The following is an 18,377-nucleotide window of genomic DNA, read 5'->3' on the forward strand; positions in this document are numbered from 1 at the left end:
ACAGTGCGATCACATTGAAAATTACAACAATTCTCAAATAGCCATGAAACGTAACTGTTTTTAAAGTTTGGAAAACGATCCAGTTGACCAAGATGAAGATTTACCGAATGATCTTTGCACAAATTCGTACGAATCTAAGAAATTTGACAGAGAAGACCTTAGAAGTTTTGATAGTGACGATATTTTTGTTGAGAAAGGTGATCTAGTCAGAATACGCTTAGATAATACAACAAAAGTTATAAAAAAGTCTTCACTTTGCTGGCTGTTAGACAATGAAAAGGATCGCGTCAGTGTGGATCGTCTCAAAATATTTATTCAAAATAAGAAATGTAATAGTAGTAGAGTTAACTCAGAAACAGATACCTGCCTTCAACATAAAGATGCATCTCAAATTCGAAAACCAGTCCAAATTGGAAAACAAAAAAGACGCTATAATACATATATCAAGTGACTCATCTGATTGATTTAGACAACCCAAGTAGTATCGAATATGATGACAGCACGGACACCGAAAGTTTGAATTCTTCCAATTATTCTGATGATTTGAATCCTCGTTTGAATCTCAAGGCTGAAAATAGTAAGACTGATCGTTCTAAAATCTAGACGATTATATTATAATACAATTAACAACTCAAAAACAAAACAAAAAATGTTACATTGGTAAAGTGTTATCACTTAACCCTATTTTTTGTGATTTTTTGAAAAGGATTCCCAAAAATTCCGGATGCTTTTATGTTTCCGGACATTAAAGATCAGGGGGAGATCCAAGAAAATGAATATATAATAAAACTACCTCCACCTCAGGTACTCAGAAGAGCCAGTTTAGTTTTTGAAAAAAAATTATTGAAAAAATATTTGATTTAATTCTAGTTTTTTTTTTAAGTGATGTGATTAAAATTTGTGATACTGTAACCTCAACCTGGGTCGAGATTTGTACAAGTATATATCGTAGAGAATACTAAAGTAAGAAACTGTGCAAAATTCTAGGTGCCCATGAACACTTTTAAAGGGTAAAATTACCTCTGAAAATTTATCAAGTGGGGTTATCCACTCTTTTATTGTCCAAAAAAAATTCTTACGTGTTAAATTTTGCATTTCAAAAGTTTTTTTCTAATATGCTTCATTTGAAAGTTGTGAACAAAAAATTAAAAGTGTTATTCTTTGTATTTATGGGTAGCTAGAATTTAGCACAGTTTTTTACTTCAAGATCATCTACAATATATACACAAATCTCGACCCAGGTTATGGGGCAAGTATTTTTTAAGAAGTTGTTTTATTTTGTGGTATTTTGTTATGATCCAACAGAAATGCTTTACTTTTATGTTTAGAGTTACCGTTTTTTCTAACATTTAATAAAATAAATGAAACTACTTGTTTTTTCTGTTTATGCTACCATAATAAATGAATAAAGCCGATTTTTAAAAAGTAATGACTTAAGTTATTATTATAAGTTTGATTTAGTAGGTCAAACTTTAACATGATCTTGTATGCACAACACAGAGATAAACCTATAGAATGATTTTGGACTATTTGGTATTCATTAATTACCTCTGTGAACGTATGAGCCAGTCGTTGTTGCCTTATGAGTATGAGTCACTGATAAGTAAAAACCGCTGACGTAACTAAAAATATCCTTGGCCTTATGTACTTTTAATTTCGTCAAAAGTTAAATTTCGTAATATAATTTATTAAAAAATTAATAATAATATATAATATACTTTATTAAATCTTTGAGTGATTTAAACGAACTAATTTGGACACACCAGACATTTTTAATTTCAAAGTTAAAATAGACCACAAAGTTTTCTGACTGAATGTGCAAAAATCTAGAATATTGCATATGTCCACTTTTAGAACAAACATTTGACCCAAGAAAGTGTAAAATTCGAACATATACTTACTCTATTGATTTAGACATCTAAAACCTCGATTTCAGAGTAGCGTTCTTTTTGTAAGTAAAATCAGATTTTTTTTTCTTAAACATTTCAGTTTGTTGCTTAGCAGCACAATATATTTTATTTATTTTAGCTTACCTAGTCACCGTAGGTTAGTAAACACTTGGTAAAAAAAAGGTTTAAATTCAACATCATTATCGGCAAAACAAACAAAACTCAAGTTAAAAAAAAGTTAACAATCGCCCTGTAGTACATTATGTAAACAAATTTTGAGGAAATCAAAAAGAAATCATAGGAAATCATGAGGAAATCACAGGAAATCATAGGAAATCAAGAGGAAATCACAGGAAATCAAAGGAAATCACAGGAAATCACAGGAAATCAAAGGAAATCAGAGGAAATCAAAAGAAATCGGGAGAAATCAACAGGAAATCATTGTCAAAAGGAAATCAATTGTACACTTGATGGTCGGCGGTTTACCCCTCGAAAACATCAAAGTGTTCTCCATAAAACAATGCTGCTTGAATCCAAGTGCCCCACCTGGTTAATGCAGGTTCAGGTGGGAGAGGTGTATTTGGTAAACTGTTTTTATAAAACTCTACTCTTATTGGTGCTTTTAAAAATATTTTCTAACATTGCTAATTGTCCCATTGACATCTGGATAATTCAGCCTAATTGTTTCAGACACTAAATGTAACCCATGTGCCATACATGTTAAGTGTGTTTATTTTCATAAAACACCCTGAAATTAGTACCAGTTTTAATCATGTATGAAGCACCATCTGATACAAACCATTTAACTTTTTTGTGTTCAGTTCCTTTTTGGTCACAATAAAGCTACAAGTTAACAATTAAATAAATTATAATAATTTCAATGCTTAAAATTATCAATAGCACACCCAAGGATTCGTTTATAAATCTCGAGATTGTGTTGCTATTAGTTTTATCAAGCTGCTTCAAAGCTAGTAGAAATTGACGGCCAGCTTCTTCAGAAGATAACTTTCCAATTACTAAATGGGCTATGTATCTTCCTAATCTGTCCGTCGTCTCATCGACGCTAATCCATATATCATTATTGCCAATAAAATTTCTAATTTGTTTAATTACCTGTAAATTATAAAATTTGTGTTAAAAAGTTTTTAAATAAAAATTCTAGTGCTCACCATATCATAATCTTTTGGTAAATACTTTTTTCTCAGAGTGCTTTCTGAGGGTAAATGCCTTCCTGTATATTTATGCATACAATTTTTAAACTCTGGACAACTAACTTTATTCCATGGAATATTTGCTGCGGTAAATGCCCTACATAAATCGGTACAAAATTGCGTAAAATCATTGTCGGAACTGATGTCTAATAAAGTCTATTTACTGGATTTATTCTCGTTCATTTTATGTGCATCGCCACTGCAGTATTGTTCAAAGTGTGATTTTTTTTTCGCGCTTAAACTAGGAAACAAAAATGTGAACATAATTCAAGCTTCAGTATTTTAAATGTTTACTTACAACTTTTCCACATAACTTTGCAGAATAACTCATTGTCTTTGAAGAAAGTTGAAAATTAGTGTCCAAATTATTCCCTAACCATAATTTGATTTTATCTTTCATGGATGATTTTACCTTAGGCATTTTGAGGATTCTTTACTGTATGCACAAAAATCAAAACCGGCCCCAGCACACTCACTAACACGCAAAACACTCAGTATCCCTAACAATAAACTTCTAAAATAAAATGCTTTTTCAGAGATTCACCTCCTTCCGGCTATAATCTAAATGAAATGCAGGCCAGCGTTGTCAGTTGGCGACGCCAACCCGTACCACTGAACTCAAGGGCGTTGTTTACAACTCATTTTGAAACAATCTGCCAGCCAAAGCAATGAATTCACGGAAAATCTTTATTGTGCAAGCACGTCCGCTTCGTGGTCGTGGAATCCTATTTTAAGCCTTTTAAAATTTACTGTTATGTACCTATCCCACAATTTGTGTATTTTTCCATTTCGATTCATGCAGTTTAGACTTAAATATGTACAATTAGATTATATTATCATGTCTTTAACCCGCTTCGTGCATCCCGTGCTCGGTATAAAGTTCTATTTGTATTTATTTATCTGTAATCATTTTCTTTGTAAACCGAGTACATAAAATGCTAGCAACACATCATTCTAGACACAATTGAAAATTAGACAATTCGATACAGTCCGTTCGGTTCCTTTCAGTTATCCCGTATTTTAGCACACTTATTATAATACCTTTAAGAAGATTTTGTTAATAAATGGTGATATTGGAATCTGGGTTTTTCTGAGACAACTAAAGACAGGAGTTCATAACATACTGGTGTCAGAAGTGCGATAGAGATAAACATATTTCCTGTCCGACAAATACAGCAAGAAGTCCAACTTAATCATCAGAAACTGGTAAGTGGAAATATTCTTTTTGTTGTCCGTTTTGTTGTCTTGTTAACACCGTCCAATCCTTTAATAAAATCAAAATGACTCTTAATTCCGAAACTCAAACCCCTAATGAATCGTACAGTCTTTCCGACATTCGTGCTTTACTTCCAGAAACATTTTCGGGCGATCGTAATGACCTTTATGATTTTCTCCAAAATTGCGAAAATGCCCATAGTTTATGTCAGTCTCCACAACAAAAGAAATTAATTTTAGCTTTTATTGTGTCCAAATTAAGGGGATCAGCTCGTGCACAAATTCGGGAAAAAGAATTTAATACATGGGATGAACTGAAAGAAGTTCTTATCAATGCATTTTCAGACGGTAAAGATTTTAGTCAACTTATGGAAGAACTAAATACTATCAGTCAACTTAAACATGAATCTGTTATCAAATTCTATACTAGATTAGATCAGATGCAAACGCGAATACTCAATTTAATCTCTCTTAAACACAGTACTCACATAATGGGTAGAAACGAAACAATTCGCGACATTTCTTTGCAACGTTTTGTTCTGCATACAGTGGAAGAAATTTCTACAGCCTTGAGACGTTCCAAACCTAAAACTCTTTCAGAGGCTTTAACTGAAGCTCTGTTGGAAGAAAAATATCTTCTAGCTAAGCGCTCTGATAACGTAGCAAAAAATTATCACAAAAGTTGTAGTTATTGTCATAAAACAGGTCACTTTGTAAAAGATTGCCGTCAGAGGTTAAAAAATACTTCTAATCATGTTAACTTCAATAATGATCAAAGTAAATCAAATAATTTCAATCAAAGTAAATCAAATAATTTCAATCAAAGCAAACTATCAAAATTCTGTAATTATTGTAAGAAACCGGGACATTTAATTCAGGAATGTAGGAAAAGAGAATATAATAATCGGCAGAGAAATCAGTCAAATCGTAATATTTCCCAACCGCAAAATAATGCTGCATCTTCATCTCAGGAGGTTCATTTAAACTTTCAAAGATCCCAGGTGATTGACCGTGCCAGTGGATCATCTATAAAATCAACATATGACATTCAAAATTGCACTAATTCTAAAAATCAAGTCTCCTTACATCCGCAAACAAATAACAGTTCATTATACTCCAGTTCAAATACTGATACGCGATTACAAGAATCTCCCATTATTTCAAGTCGTCGAGTTATCGACATTCAGTTATCAAAAAATGACAATGTTTCTTATATAATTCTTCCGCATGAAGGCAAACAGGGTATTGTTTATTTCAAATTCCTAATTGATACTGGTGCAAATATTTCTTTGATAAAAACTCAGAAACTTAAACAAACCAATCTAACATATAACCCTAATGACACAGTGATTTTGAACGGTCTTAGCATAAATTCTCCTGTCGAAACTTTGGGCACTGTTACTCTAATACCTAGAATAAACGATCATCAACTCGGTATTAATTTTCATATTGTGAAAGAAGACACTACTAATGTACCATTCGATGGACTAATTGGTAATGATTATCTTCTCACCCAACAAAAAGCCAACATTGACTTTGATAATCTTAAGCTAACTATTAAAGACCTTCCATTTCCAATAAACATAAATTGCAATTCAAACCCAAATGATGAATCATGCTACTATTTATCTCCGCGTTCAGAAACTTTAATCAAAGTAGGTATTTTGAATAAAAATATTTCCGAGGGTGTAACTCCCGAAATTCCTATCTGCGAAGGAGTCCTTCTCGCTAAAGCTATTTTAAAAGTAAATACTGATAAAACCGCTTATACGACTATTCTAAACACTTCCGATAAGAAAATAAAAATTGATTATATTAATTTATATTTAGAAGATATACCTTTCGCTAAGTGTCTGTCACTTAACACCTCAACTGAATTTGACAATGTGTCAACTAATAGGCTTGACCTTCTTCACAGCAATTTGCGACTAGAACACTTAAATTTGGAAGAAAAAGAATCTCTTTTAAGCCTATGCCAGTCCTATAATGATGTATTTCATCTACCTGGTGATAGTTTAAGTCACACAACAACTTTATATCACGAAATCAAAGTTACTGATCCTACTCCGGTATCGTCCAAAATTTATCGATTTCCAAAAATCCATGAGTCAGAAGTTGATAATCAAGTGCAAAAGATGCTTCAACAAAAAATTATACGACCTTCTTTAAGTCCATATAATTCTCCACTTTGGGTTATTGAAAAAAAACAAGATTCCTCTGGTAAACGTAAATGGCGAGTAGTTATTGATTACAGAAAACTAAACAATGTAACACTAGGTGATTCTTATCCTTTGCCACAAATAGATTTCATACTTGATCAATTAGGTCACAGTAAATATTTTACCACATTAGATCTAGCTTCTGGTTTCAATCAAATTTTAGTACACCCTAAAGATATCGAAAAGACCGCTTTCTCAACACCAAATGGTCATTTCGAATACTTGCGTATGCCTTTCGGTTTAAAAAATGCACCTGCTACTTTTAGTAGATTAATGAACGCAGTACTGAGTGGCTTACAAGGTACTCAATGTTTTACTTACATGGATGATGTGATTATATATGCTTCATCATTACAAGAACATCAGACCAAATTAAAAAACGTTTTTGATCGACTACGTTTGAATAACTTAAAACTGCAACCAGACAAGTGCGAGTTCCTACACAAGGAAATTTCTTATTTGGGTCATGTTATTACTGAAAACGGAGTTAAACCTAACCCCGAAAAAATTTGCGCCATTTCAGACTATCCAAGGCCAACAAATACTAAAACTATCAAACAGTTCTTAGGCTTATTAGGATACTATAGAAAATTCATTAAAAACTTTGCTGCCATTGCTAAACCTTTAACATCACTTTTAAAGAAAGACATTGCTTTTGTTTGGGGACCGGAACAAGAACGTTCCTTTACAACGTTCAAACAGGTATTAACTAATGAACCGATATTGCAATATCCAGATTTTTCAAAATCTTTTACCCTTACTACGGATTCATCGAACTTTGCTATAGGAGCCGTTTTATCTCAAGGTGACCGCGATCTACCGGTAGCTTATACTTCTCGTACTTTAAATAAGGCGGAATGTAATTATAACACCACTGAAAAAGAGCTATTAGCCATTGTGTACGCTGTTAAACATTTTCGTCCATACCTGTATGGTCAGAAATTCAAAATTGTGACAGATCATCGTCCTCTAACGTGGTTATTTAATTGTCGCGATCCTAGTTCACGTTTAAATCGATGGCGTCTTTTGTTAAACGAATACGAATATGAGATCTGTTATAAACCAGGTAAAATAAATTCCAACGCCGATGCTCTTTCGCGAAACCCCATATTAACCACTTGCGATAGTAGACCATTTCACCCTTCTTATGACGATTTTGTCCGATTTCATTACGAAAACCAAGAAATGATAACTGTAGATTCAGTAAAAGAAAACCCTTTTGATAACTCCCCTAACGCACTTTTAATTTCAAAGGATTTAAACGAACAAAATCTCTATTATGAAACGCTGAACAAATTGTACGATTTCAAATCAATTCCCCCAGAAATTAACATATATGATGTTATACCTTTGATTAATGCTAAGAAACAGAAAACATACCTGCTAGTAACACACTTAAACTATTTTGATGTTCCCTCATATAAAGAATTATTTTATTCCTTACTTAATCTGAAAAAACAATTATTAAAAGATAACGTCCAAAAGATTCACTTCAAAAATCCATTGTGTTATAATAAGAAATTTAAATCTGATATGATAAATGAATTAATACATTTTATATTCAATTGCACAGACATTAAAGTCGTCCTCGTTAATAATGAAAAAATTACTCCCTCAAAAGATGAAATCCAACATATATTAGAGGAAAATCATGCAACTGCTGCGTCAGGTCATACGGGATTTTTCAAAACCTACAAAAGAATCCGAGAATTGTACAAATGGCAAGGAATGAAAAAGGAAATAAAACGATTTATTAAAGCGTGTGAATTATGCCAAAAGAATAAAACTAACAGACATCCTACGAAAGCACCTATGGAAATTACGTCGACCTCAAACCAACCTTTTGAAAAACTTTCTCTTGATATCGTAGGTCCTTTGCCCATTACCGAAGATAACAACAGGTTCATTTTAACGTTTCAGGATGATCTAACAAAATTTGCTTATGCGCAACCTATCCCAGACCATGAATCACAAACAATTGCTGAAGAATTATTTCGATTTATTATGCTGTTTGGTATTCCTAAATGCATTCTAACTGACAATGGTACTGATTTTACATCAAAATTGATTTCAGAAGTAAATAAACTTTTTAAAATTCGACACATAACTACGTCCGTATACCATCCGCAATCTAATGGTTCTCTCGAAAGATTTCATTCAAATCTGAAAGACTATTTAAAGCACTATATTAAAGAAACTCAAAATAATTGGGATACATTTACATTACCTGCAATATTTTGTTATAATACAACTATTCATTCAACCACAAAATTTACACCTTACGAATTAATTTTTGGACACAAAGCAATTATCCCACAATCATTAACTTCCTTACCTGATTTGCGATATACTTATGATGATTACCATTTACAGCTTAAATTACGATTAAATAAATCTTTTGAAATCGCTAAACAAAACATTATTAAAAGCAAATTTAATTCGAAAACTTATTATGATAAAAAGGTCAATAATCAGGAATATAAAGTTGGAGATCTCGTTTACGTTCTAGATAAGTCTTCTAAGCCTGGAATTAATAAGAAACTCGCTCCTAATTTTAGAGGTCCATATAAAATTTTAAAAATTTATCCTAACCAAACCATAGTAGTAAGAATAAAAAACAGAAATGTCACTTATCATAAAAACTTATTGAAACTTTTTTTCCCAGAAACTCCAAATGAAGATTAATAAGACACCCAGTTACTAATGCAAAAACAAATTCATATTATTTCCTCAGCTATAACAAATTATAATAACTCAGTAAATTCCTTTAAAAATTATGAAATGAGATTAAATGAAAATATCAATCGCTTTAATAATTTTAGCAAAGTTGTTTCTAAAAAACTAAACCAAGTAGCGGTTGTCGAAGACATTATTACACATTTAAATTTATTGACACAGCTTATAACTGAATTGAATGAAGAATATGATGTACTAATATCTTCAATCCTGTTTGCTAAGCAAAACGTTTTACATCCGTCTATTATTAACCCGAAAGAACTTCAAACACAACTCGCATCGATTACATTGAGATCGTCTTTGCAATTTCCTATTCCAATTGATGACTATAGATCTTTATATAAATATTTTTCACTTTGTCAAGTTTCAGTCTTATTTGATGGTGACAACTTAATATTTGTAATTCAAATTCCTCTGGTTCACGAACAGACTTTTATACTTTACAAATTAATTCCTCTTCCTATTCCTACGGTAGAAAAAAACATATTTTCCTATATTGATCCACAAAACACCTATTTATTAATGAGTGTTACCAAGACGCATTATGGTCATTTGAAGGATATTTCTGCATGCCTTAAATTGTCTGAATCCGAGTGGATGTGTCCACAACCCGTTATCTACTTGACTTCTCAACGTCCTGTCTGTGATGTTCGCCTGCGAACGGAAAATCTTAACTTTATTCCAGACGATTGTTCTACGAAAACAATGAAAGCCGAAGTCGAAATTTGGCATACACTACGGTCCAATCAATGGTTGTATGTTCTTTCGTCCGTCACCCCAGCCACGATTTCCTGCGACCCGAAGGATGATCAGATTATCGATATTAATTTTCAAGGAACTGGTATTTTCACACTCCGACCCAAATGTAAATGTTACACAATGTCAACCAGCCTCATCGCAAGTTACAACGTGACTAAGAATTTTACGAACTTTATTCCTTCAGTTGACATTAGTAGCGATGACTGTTGTATCAAGGAACAACAAATTTTGAAAGCAGTCGAGATGAAACCTCTGGAATTAAATAATCTGAATTTGGATGAACTTCGTCACAGCAAGCACCAACTTGACAAGTTTGAAGAAGAGCTTCGTGCCGAAATAAACAAACCATTCCCATGGGGACATCGGACTTTTTGGGGTTCCCTAATTGGCGTTATAACTGTTATAACTGTTCTACTCATCTCTTGTTGTTGTTGTTGTAGGTACTGTTTTGACTGTACCTGGTTGCCGTATATTGGTAAACTCATTCCCAAGCGCTCGAGTTGTTTCATCGAGTACTGTTACAACAGCAAGAATCACATAACCAACAGTGTGATTTGCGTTCCTGAGTCTCGTCGCAACAACACCACCGATGATGATGATATCATGTTGCCACTGAAAGTTCTGTCAAAATCGTCATCCAATGAGACGTCTACTTTAGAAACTGTCGAGGAAACACCAGCGGTTTCCAATCCGTATAATCTACGATCTCGGAAATCATTGAGTCGCGAGAATCTTTCCAAGTAATCCTTCGTATGTAAATTTGTACCTATATATTTGTTAACTTTCCCTTTTGATAATGTTTCAATCTATTTTTGTAATAATTTTGTCACTGACGTTCATTTTAAAAGAGGGGAAGAGTGTTATGTACCTATCCCACAATTTGTGTATTTTTCCATTTCGATTCATGCAGTTTAGACTTAAATATGTACAATTAGATTATATTATCATGTCTTTAACCCGCTTCGTGCATCCCGTGCTCGGTATAAAGTTCTATTTGTATTTATTTATCTGTAATCATTTTCTTTGTAAACCGAGTACATAAAATGCTAGCAACACATCATTCTAGACACAATTGAAAATTAGACAATTCGATACAGTCCGTTCGGTTCCTTTCAGTTATCCCGTATTTTAGCACACTTATTATAATACCTTTAAGAAGATTTTGTTAATAAATGGTGATATTGGAATCTGGGTTTTTCTGAGACAACTAAAGACAGGAGTTCATAACATTACAATTAGGTCGTTTAATTAACACTTTAGGTGTCTGACGGTAAATTAGGCATTTTAGGTAGTAATAAATGGGCGTTAAATAAACAGAATTTTTTAAATTCGGATAAATACATAAATTTTCCTGCAATGCCTGAATATATACTTGTGTTTTTGTCATTGTAGGTCTATGGTGTACGTCATTATCAACAATGTTTTTGTTCTATTTACCTATTTGATTAAAGCGCACAGCCTTGTGGAAAGTGGTTTCTAATTTATATCTACTTCTACTCTTTTGTTCCCTTCAACTGGTGATTAGTGATTACTAAACAGCTGATTTTAAGTGAATTTTCGTTAGGAACTGGATTTCGAGATCGAATATTTGAAAATATATGTTAGAAATCATCTTGAGTAAATCTACTTAGTAAAAGATAGATACTGAAATTTACGAGTGTTTAAAAAATTTTCCTGTAAGTTCTGTTGGCCTGGAACTTGCTTCCAGTGGGATTCGTTTTCCTTTTTTCCCCACTCATAGATTTCAGAAGCCAAGTGGGCTGTCGTTAGCCCACAATAAGGTTCTGGGTCAATGAAGGGAGCTCAAGCTCAGAGTAACTCTGTTTTTGCTTGCAGTTGGTTGAGAGATTGTTTACAATCCCAGATTGTACCTACCATGCAATATCAGGGAAGTAAAAATACTTTTCGGGATGGAAACATTTATTTAAACAATGTTTTCAACAATCGGATGGAGGTACGCAGGAATTTTTATCATTTAATAAAAATCCTGCTTTACACTGACAACCCTCTACACATACCGCTGTACACGGCTTTGAACCCTCGGTACATGTTGCCGGACATGCTGTGCCACAGCTACTCCATATTTGATTTTCTCCACATTTTGTGACGGCTGAAAATTTTCAAAATACTACTTACTATCATGTACCTAACAGAAATGAAAAACCAAACAAAAATGGTTTAATTAAACTTACCAAGAACCAGATTCGAGTCAATCAATAAAATTAAAAACAATGTGACATTAGACATTTTCAGCATGTCAGGTGCATACAATACTGGCGATTATTTGTTGTTAATGCACCTGAAAACTTGACGTTGTATTTATCGAAACACATACGTTGATAGCATTCCAATAATGACAAAGAAAAATATATAACTGTGTCTTTGTCATTTATATATGGTGTACAAAATTATCAGTAAGTTCTTTTTATTCTACTTGCTTTTTCTATTTTCTATAAAGTTGATGCATTGTCGCAACCTTTTGGAAAAAAGGCACTTTCTGATTCATTTCAACTTCTGCCCATTTTTTTCCATTTGATAAGACTAAACTTGAATTGGTTTTGATCCGGAAACAAAAAAGAGATTTTTTTTGTCTTGAATCGTCAATGTACTTACATAAATCTCATTTAGTTTTGAATATGAATACTACCGTGAAACATAATTTAGTATTTTGAAATTCTTTCGAACCTTAACCATTCATTAGTTAACATATTTCAAAAAATTAATTGTATAGAAACAGCAGTGATGCGATTATGTTAATAAGATTTTTGTGGTTCTGTCTGTGTACTGTGCAACAAAACTTTTAACGAAACCTTATCGCGTTACAGTAGATTTTAAGAGCTGCTTGACTATTACACAAAGAAAAATAGACATAGTCAAAAAACACACCTTTCGGAACTCAAACTCGGTTCAACTGAGCTCAGTGCATAATCGCATTGTTGTCACACTCATTCTTGGCAATTTCATAACTACAACTTTCGCACGCAAATTGTAAAGCTGCCACACCATTTTTATTTCGGGCATTTACGTCAACGCCCGCCTGAATCAACAATTCTACTACATTCACACTATCCCGCCGCGATTTCGCCACATGATGCAACGAGTTGTTGCCCTTGTCATCCACCAAATCTACGCAAGCACCACACTGGAGCAACTTTTCCGCATTTGTGTAATTATTCTGTTGACACGCTAGCTGCAAAGCTGTCGTCCCGTTTTTATTTTGAGAATCGACACTCAGAAATTTCTCGGCTAATAATTTTATTATATCTGCGTTGTAGTGCTCGGACTTTGATGCGTAGTGTAAAGCATTGTTGTAGTTGTTGTCCAAAAGATTGACAGACGTACCGTAGTTTAATAAATATCCAGCAATGTGATAATTGCAGTTTCGACAAGCAACTTGTAGAGCTGTTGTTCCATGACTGTTTCTACTATTTATATCAAGGCCTTCACCAATCAATAACCTTACGATATTTTGATTATTTTTCCACGATTTTGACATATAATGTAAGGCAGTGTTGTTGTCGTCGTCCAAAATTTTGACACAAGCGTGGTTTTCCACCAGTTTTTGTGCAACTTCATAGTTACTATTTTCGCATGTAAGGTGTAACGCGGTCGTTCCGTTTGTGTTTTGAGCATTCACATCAATGCCTCTATTAATCAATAATTTTATTACGTCTGTGTTGCATTTCCAAGACAAGGCGTAATGCAATGAGTTGTCATTGACGTTGTCGACGACATCTATGGAAGCATTACAATCTAACAGTTCCTTTACAGCTTCGTAGTCGCCAAATTTGGACGCAAGTTGTAATGGTGAAGTCCCATTTTTGTTTTGACTATTTACATAGATGCCTTTGTCAATCAGTAATTTTATTAGATGGTGACGGTTCTGTCGTGACTTGAATACATAATGTAGTGCGTTATTACAATCGTTAACCACAAGATTTATGTCACTGTCATTCTCTAACAACATTTTTGCTATACCAGAATTACCATTCTCGCAAGCAAGCTGTAACGCCGTTGTTCCATTTCTGTTTTGAACATTGACATTAACACCTTTATGAATCAATAGCTTTGTTATATTTAATTTGTCACTAGTTGACAAAGATGCATAGTGTTCGACGTCGGAGCGCGATGAGTACGGACGTTGTTTCTTGTTTCGCGTGCTCTACAAACATTGATGATGCAAAATGTGTAGTTCAGTGTACCATGTGTTTGAACTCTTATCATAATAAGTGTGTGAACATTGATCTGAGGGGATTCCACATGAAGAGATCGATTTGGAAATGTAATCATTGTGTTGATGCTTCCCAAAGAGCTATCCCCAAAAGGTTTCGTTTTGAAAGTGAAAATGATACTAGCAATTGCAATCGTGATGATATTATGCTACTTGTGCATAGTTTAATTGATTCAGTCAATGGATTAAAAGAAGATGTGAAAATATTGTTATCTATGAATAAAAATCTCAGAGACGAAATAAAAAGTCTGAAAAAACACAATCAGGAGGTGAGCGCACCTGCAACTGTTTTTCCTAAGTCTTTTTCGGAGGTCATTGAATTCAACAACGTTCAGAACAATAACTGTGGAACCATTGCAAAAAAGATGGTTAATTCTAACTCTTTTAATAATTTTAATTTCGGGCTCCCTAAAAATTCTTTGTCTTCATCCAATATACAAGCTGCCAAACTTGCATCAAAATCGAGTAAGCAGTTAGATACAGCAACCACTCCCTATGTCCCAGCTTCTAGAATAACTGTTGAAGCTAATGCCCTTAAAGCGGACGATGATTTTGTACCAGTCTCATATAAGAAAAAAAGAAATATTATTCGAGGGTCGATACACAGTTCAAACTTGGTAATCAAAGCTGCACCCCGTAGTAGTTATATTTATGTTGGAAATCTTGATGTTGGTACTTCGGAGACTGATTTGTCTACTTATTTAGAGAACAAACTTTGTTGTGACAATTTCAAAGTTGAATCATTACCAAAAAGGGAGAATGCCAAGAGCATTGCATACAAGGTCACCGTGGATAGTAGTATTGTCAAGAATTTAATGGATGCTAGTGCTTGGCCAGAGAACGTTATTGTCAAAAAATTTTATTTTTTAGCGAAAAAAGGAGAGAGACTAGACCTAAAAGAAAAGAAAGAAAAATCGATAAGCCCAGCAAATTAGAGGATGGTACGTTCTCTGTGTATTACCAAAATGTACGCAGCTTACGCAGTAAAATAAAGGACTTTAACTGTGGGGCATTAGCAAATGAGTATGACGCTATAGCTTTAACAGAAACCTGGTTATCATCTGATTTTCACAATAACGAAATTTTATATCCTAGATACTTGATATTTAGAACCGATAGGAGTAGTCTTAACAGCACAAAGGAATTAGGAGGCGGTGTAATCTTAGCGGTAAGCGCTAAATATAAGTGTATCCAGTTAACCTCTCCTATATCATCAGTCGAAGAAGTGTGGGTAAAAGTGCTTACGGGAGTGCGTGATCTAATACTGGGATGCGTTTACATACCTCCACGAAGTGAAATTTGTAGGTATACTAATCACATTCATACCCTTAAATCTATATGTGAGAAGCACAAAGATTGTGACATCGTGGTGCTCGGTGATTTTAATCTACCAAATATTAGCTGGATAACATCTGAAAACTCACCTGGTCTGATTCCGCATAGGTTAACTCTCCAAAGTGAGATATATCTTTGTGACAGCTATTTCAGTCTTTGTTTTGACCAATTAAATAATATTAGGAATTTACATAATCATATTTTAGATCTTTGTTTTGTTAATTGTGACAATGTTGAAGTTAAATGCTGTGAAAATTTAACTAAACTTGATATATGCCATCCCACTTTTAGTGTTAATATCAGCATCTTAGATAATAGCGCCATCTTTAATGATAAAGTGTGGTATTATGATTTTAAAAATGCCAGATATGATAGTATTGTTGAATATTTCAAAAATATCAAATGGGCAGATCTTTTCAACTGCGAATTGCTTGATGAATCAATTTGTAAATTTTATGAACTTATGTATGTCGCCATTGATATGTATGTTCCACTTAGATGTAAACGTTCCTCAACCTTCCCATCCTGGTTTAACAGCGAACTAATAGAGCTATTAAGACATAAAAAGATTGCTCATAAGCGGTATAAAAACACGCGAAGTATCGAAGATTACTTAGAATTCTCTAATTTACGCAAACAGTGTAAATACAAAATTTCTGAGGCGTATGATAGGTACCTATGTCATATTGAACGTGACTTATTAATTAATCCAAAAAATTTTTGGCAATTTATTCGAAATAAATCTTCTAAGGCATCCATCACACTTCCTGTGACTTATAATGATACACTTTTGTCAGATTTACAACAGGTTGTTGATGCTTTTGCTGTTTATTTCTCATCCATATATAATAAAGCTAGTTGTCCCAATTCAAACTTTCATTCTGAAATTAAAATTAATACAAATTTTATTGACATCAGTGTGGAAGATGTTGATCGTTGTTTAAGTGCTCTTAATACAAACAAGGGGCCCGGTCCGGACGGAATACCTCCATTATTCTACAAAAAGACTCAATCAATTATAGCTTGGCCATTACAGTTACTGTTTAGCAAATCTTTAAATCAGGGTATTTTTCCTAGTAAATGGAAGCACACTTTTATCATACCTATTTTCAAATCAGGTGCTACCAGCAAAGTTGACAATTATCGTCCAATAACTATTTTATCTTCTGTAAGTAAAATATTTGAATCTTGCTTGATCACAAAACTAACACCTATCTTTAATTCTTTAATTATTCCTGAACAGCATGGTTTTTATAAACAACGTTCAACAGTTACTAACTTATTCAGCTACGTCAACCTCATTTTAACAGCGTTAGGTAGAGGTTCCGAGGTTCACTCAATATATATGGACTTTTCTAAAGCATTTGATAAAGTCAACCATTCCATCCTTATTCATAAATTGGAAGAGTATGGTGTATCAGGGTCCCTACTTACATGGTTTATCTCATATATTTCCAATAGATCGCAACAGGTTAAGATAGCCAATTGTCTGTCACATATGGTGAATGTAACCTCGGGAGTTCCTCAAGGGTCAATTCTGGGGCCCCTATTATTTTTGATATTTGTTAATGACATAGGATACAAATTTGAAAGTCCTTATCGTCTATTCCCTGATGATTTAAAAATTTTTAGAATCATAAATTCTAGAAATGACGTTACAACTCTACAACGAGATCTTGGTCATCTGGAAGAGTGGTGTGTTTCTAACAATATGTTTCTAAATGAAGATAAATGTCACGCAATAAACTTTAGTAGGAAAATTGTATCATGCAAGGTTAAATACATTTTAAATGGCCAAATACTTAACTTTGTTTCTGAAGTTAGAGACTTAGGTATCACTTTGGACTCGAAGTTGACATTTATACCACATTACGAAAAAATTGTGTGTAGAGCTAATAAAATCTTAGGGTGTGTAACAAGATACGGTAGTGAATTCAAAAATTTACAAACAATAAAAACTTTGTATGTTACACTAGTTAGATCGGTAACGGAGTATGGATGTATACTTTGGTCACCTCAATATAAAATCCATATCGACAGATTAGAGGCGATACAACGAAAATTTCTTAATTGTGTTAAGCATAAATTGCCTAACAATCTACAAATAGACTTCAATTACAATTTAAGTTTGAGCTATCTTGGAATGACAACATTATGTACTAGACGAAAATACTTTCAACTTTGCTTTGTTTTTAGAGTCATGAACAATCTTTTGGACTGTAACGAAATTCTGCATTCCCTATTTTTTTATGTTCCGCAGTTTGCTGTGAGGAGAAGTCCATCGTTTAGTATAGAAAGCTGTAGGAGAAACTATACTTTAAATTCTCCATTGAACACAGCACTCCGTACTTGCAATGAGTTCTCTGATTCATTGGATTTTTTTAATTGTCAATCTTATGCTGTTTTTAAAAATCGTGTCCATCATTTACTGTGTTCTTAAAGTTACTGTAAATGTAATCTGTATCATTATTATTGTAAATGGGATACTTACTTGCCCGTGAATATAGATTATTATTATTATTAAGAAGTATTACTGATGCTACTAATGGTTACATCAACCGTAAAAAAATTATTTATTTAGGTCTTCTAAATTGGTTTTAAGAATCAAATTATTTTATTATCGACATTAGGTTTTGTGGTGTGCTAATATCTACATCAAAGAATGTTATATCCAGTTTTAGTTTTAGTTTTATTTCATGTACATCTTAAATTTTTAGTTATAAGTTATTTAATGAATTGCTTTCTTGTTTTATGTAATTGGAGTTTCTTTTCCGTTAATAAA

At 33.2% G+C, this 18,377-nt stretch overlaps 1 protein-coding gene across 1 annotated transcript; it reads right to left on the reverse strand.

Moving 5' to 3' along the window:
• Positions 1-12,946: 12,946 nt before the first annotated feature.
• Positions 12,947-14,319, reverse strand: LOC135138455 (putative ankyrin repeat protein RF_0381). Its single transcript, XM_064068428.1, has 2 exons — positions 14,269-14,319; positions 12,947-14,191 (listed from the first exon to the last, which is right to left on the reverse strand). Exons 1-2 carry the CDS (start codon positions 14,317-14,319, stop codon positions 12,947-12,949), a joined length of 1,296 nt encoding a protein of 431 aa, XP_063924498.1.
• Positions 14,320-18,377: the final 4,058 nt, after the last annotated feature.

Source organism: Zophobas morio, unplaced genomic scaffold (assembly GCF_036711695.1).
Source record: "Zophobas morio isolate AGI-343-1 ecotype UQ-CSIRO unplaced genomic scaffold, CSIRO_AGI_Zmor_V1 ptg000030l, whole genome shotgun sequence".
Classification (NCBI taxonomy): Eukaryota; Metazoa; Arthropoda; class Insecta; order Coleoptera; family Tenebrionidae; genus Zophobas; species Zophobas morio.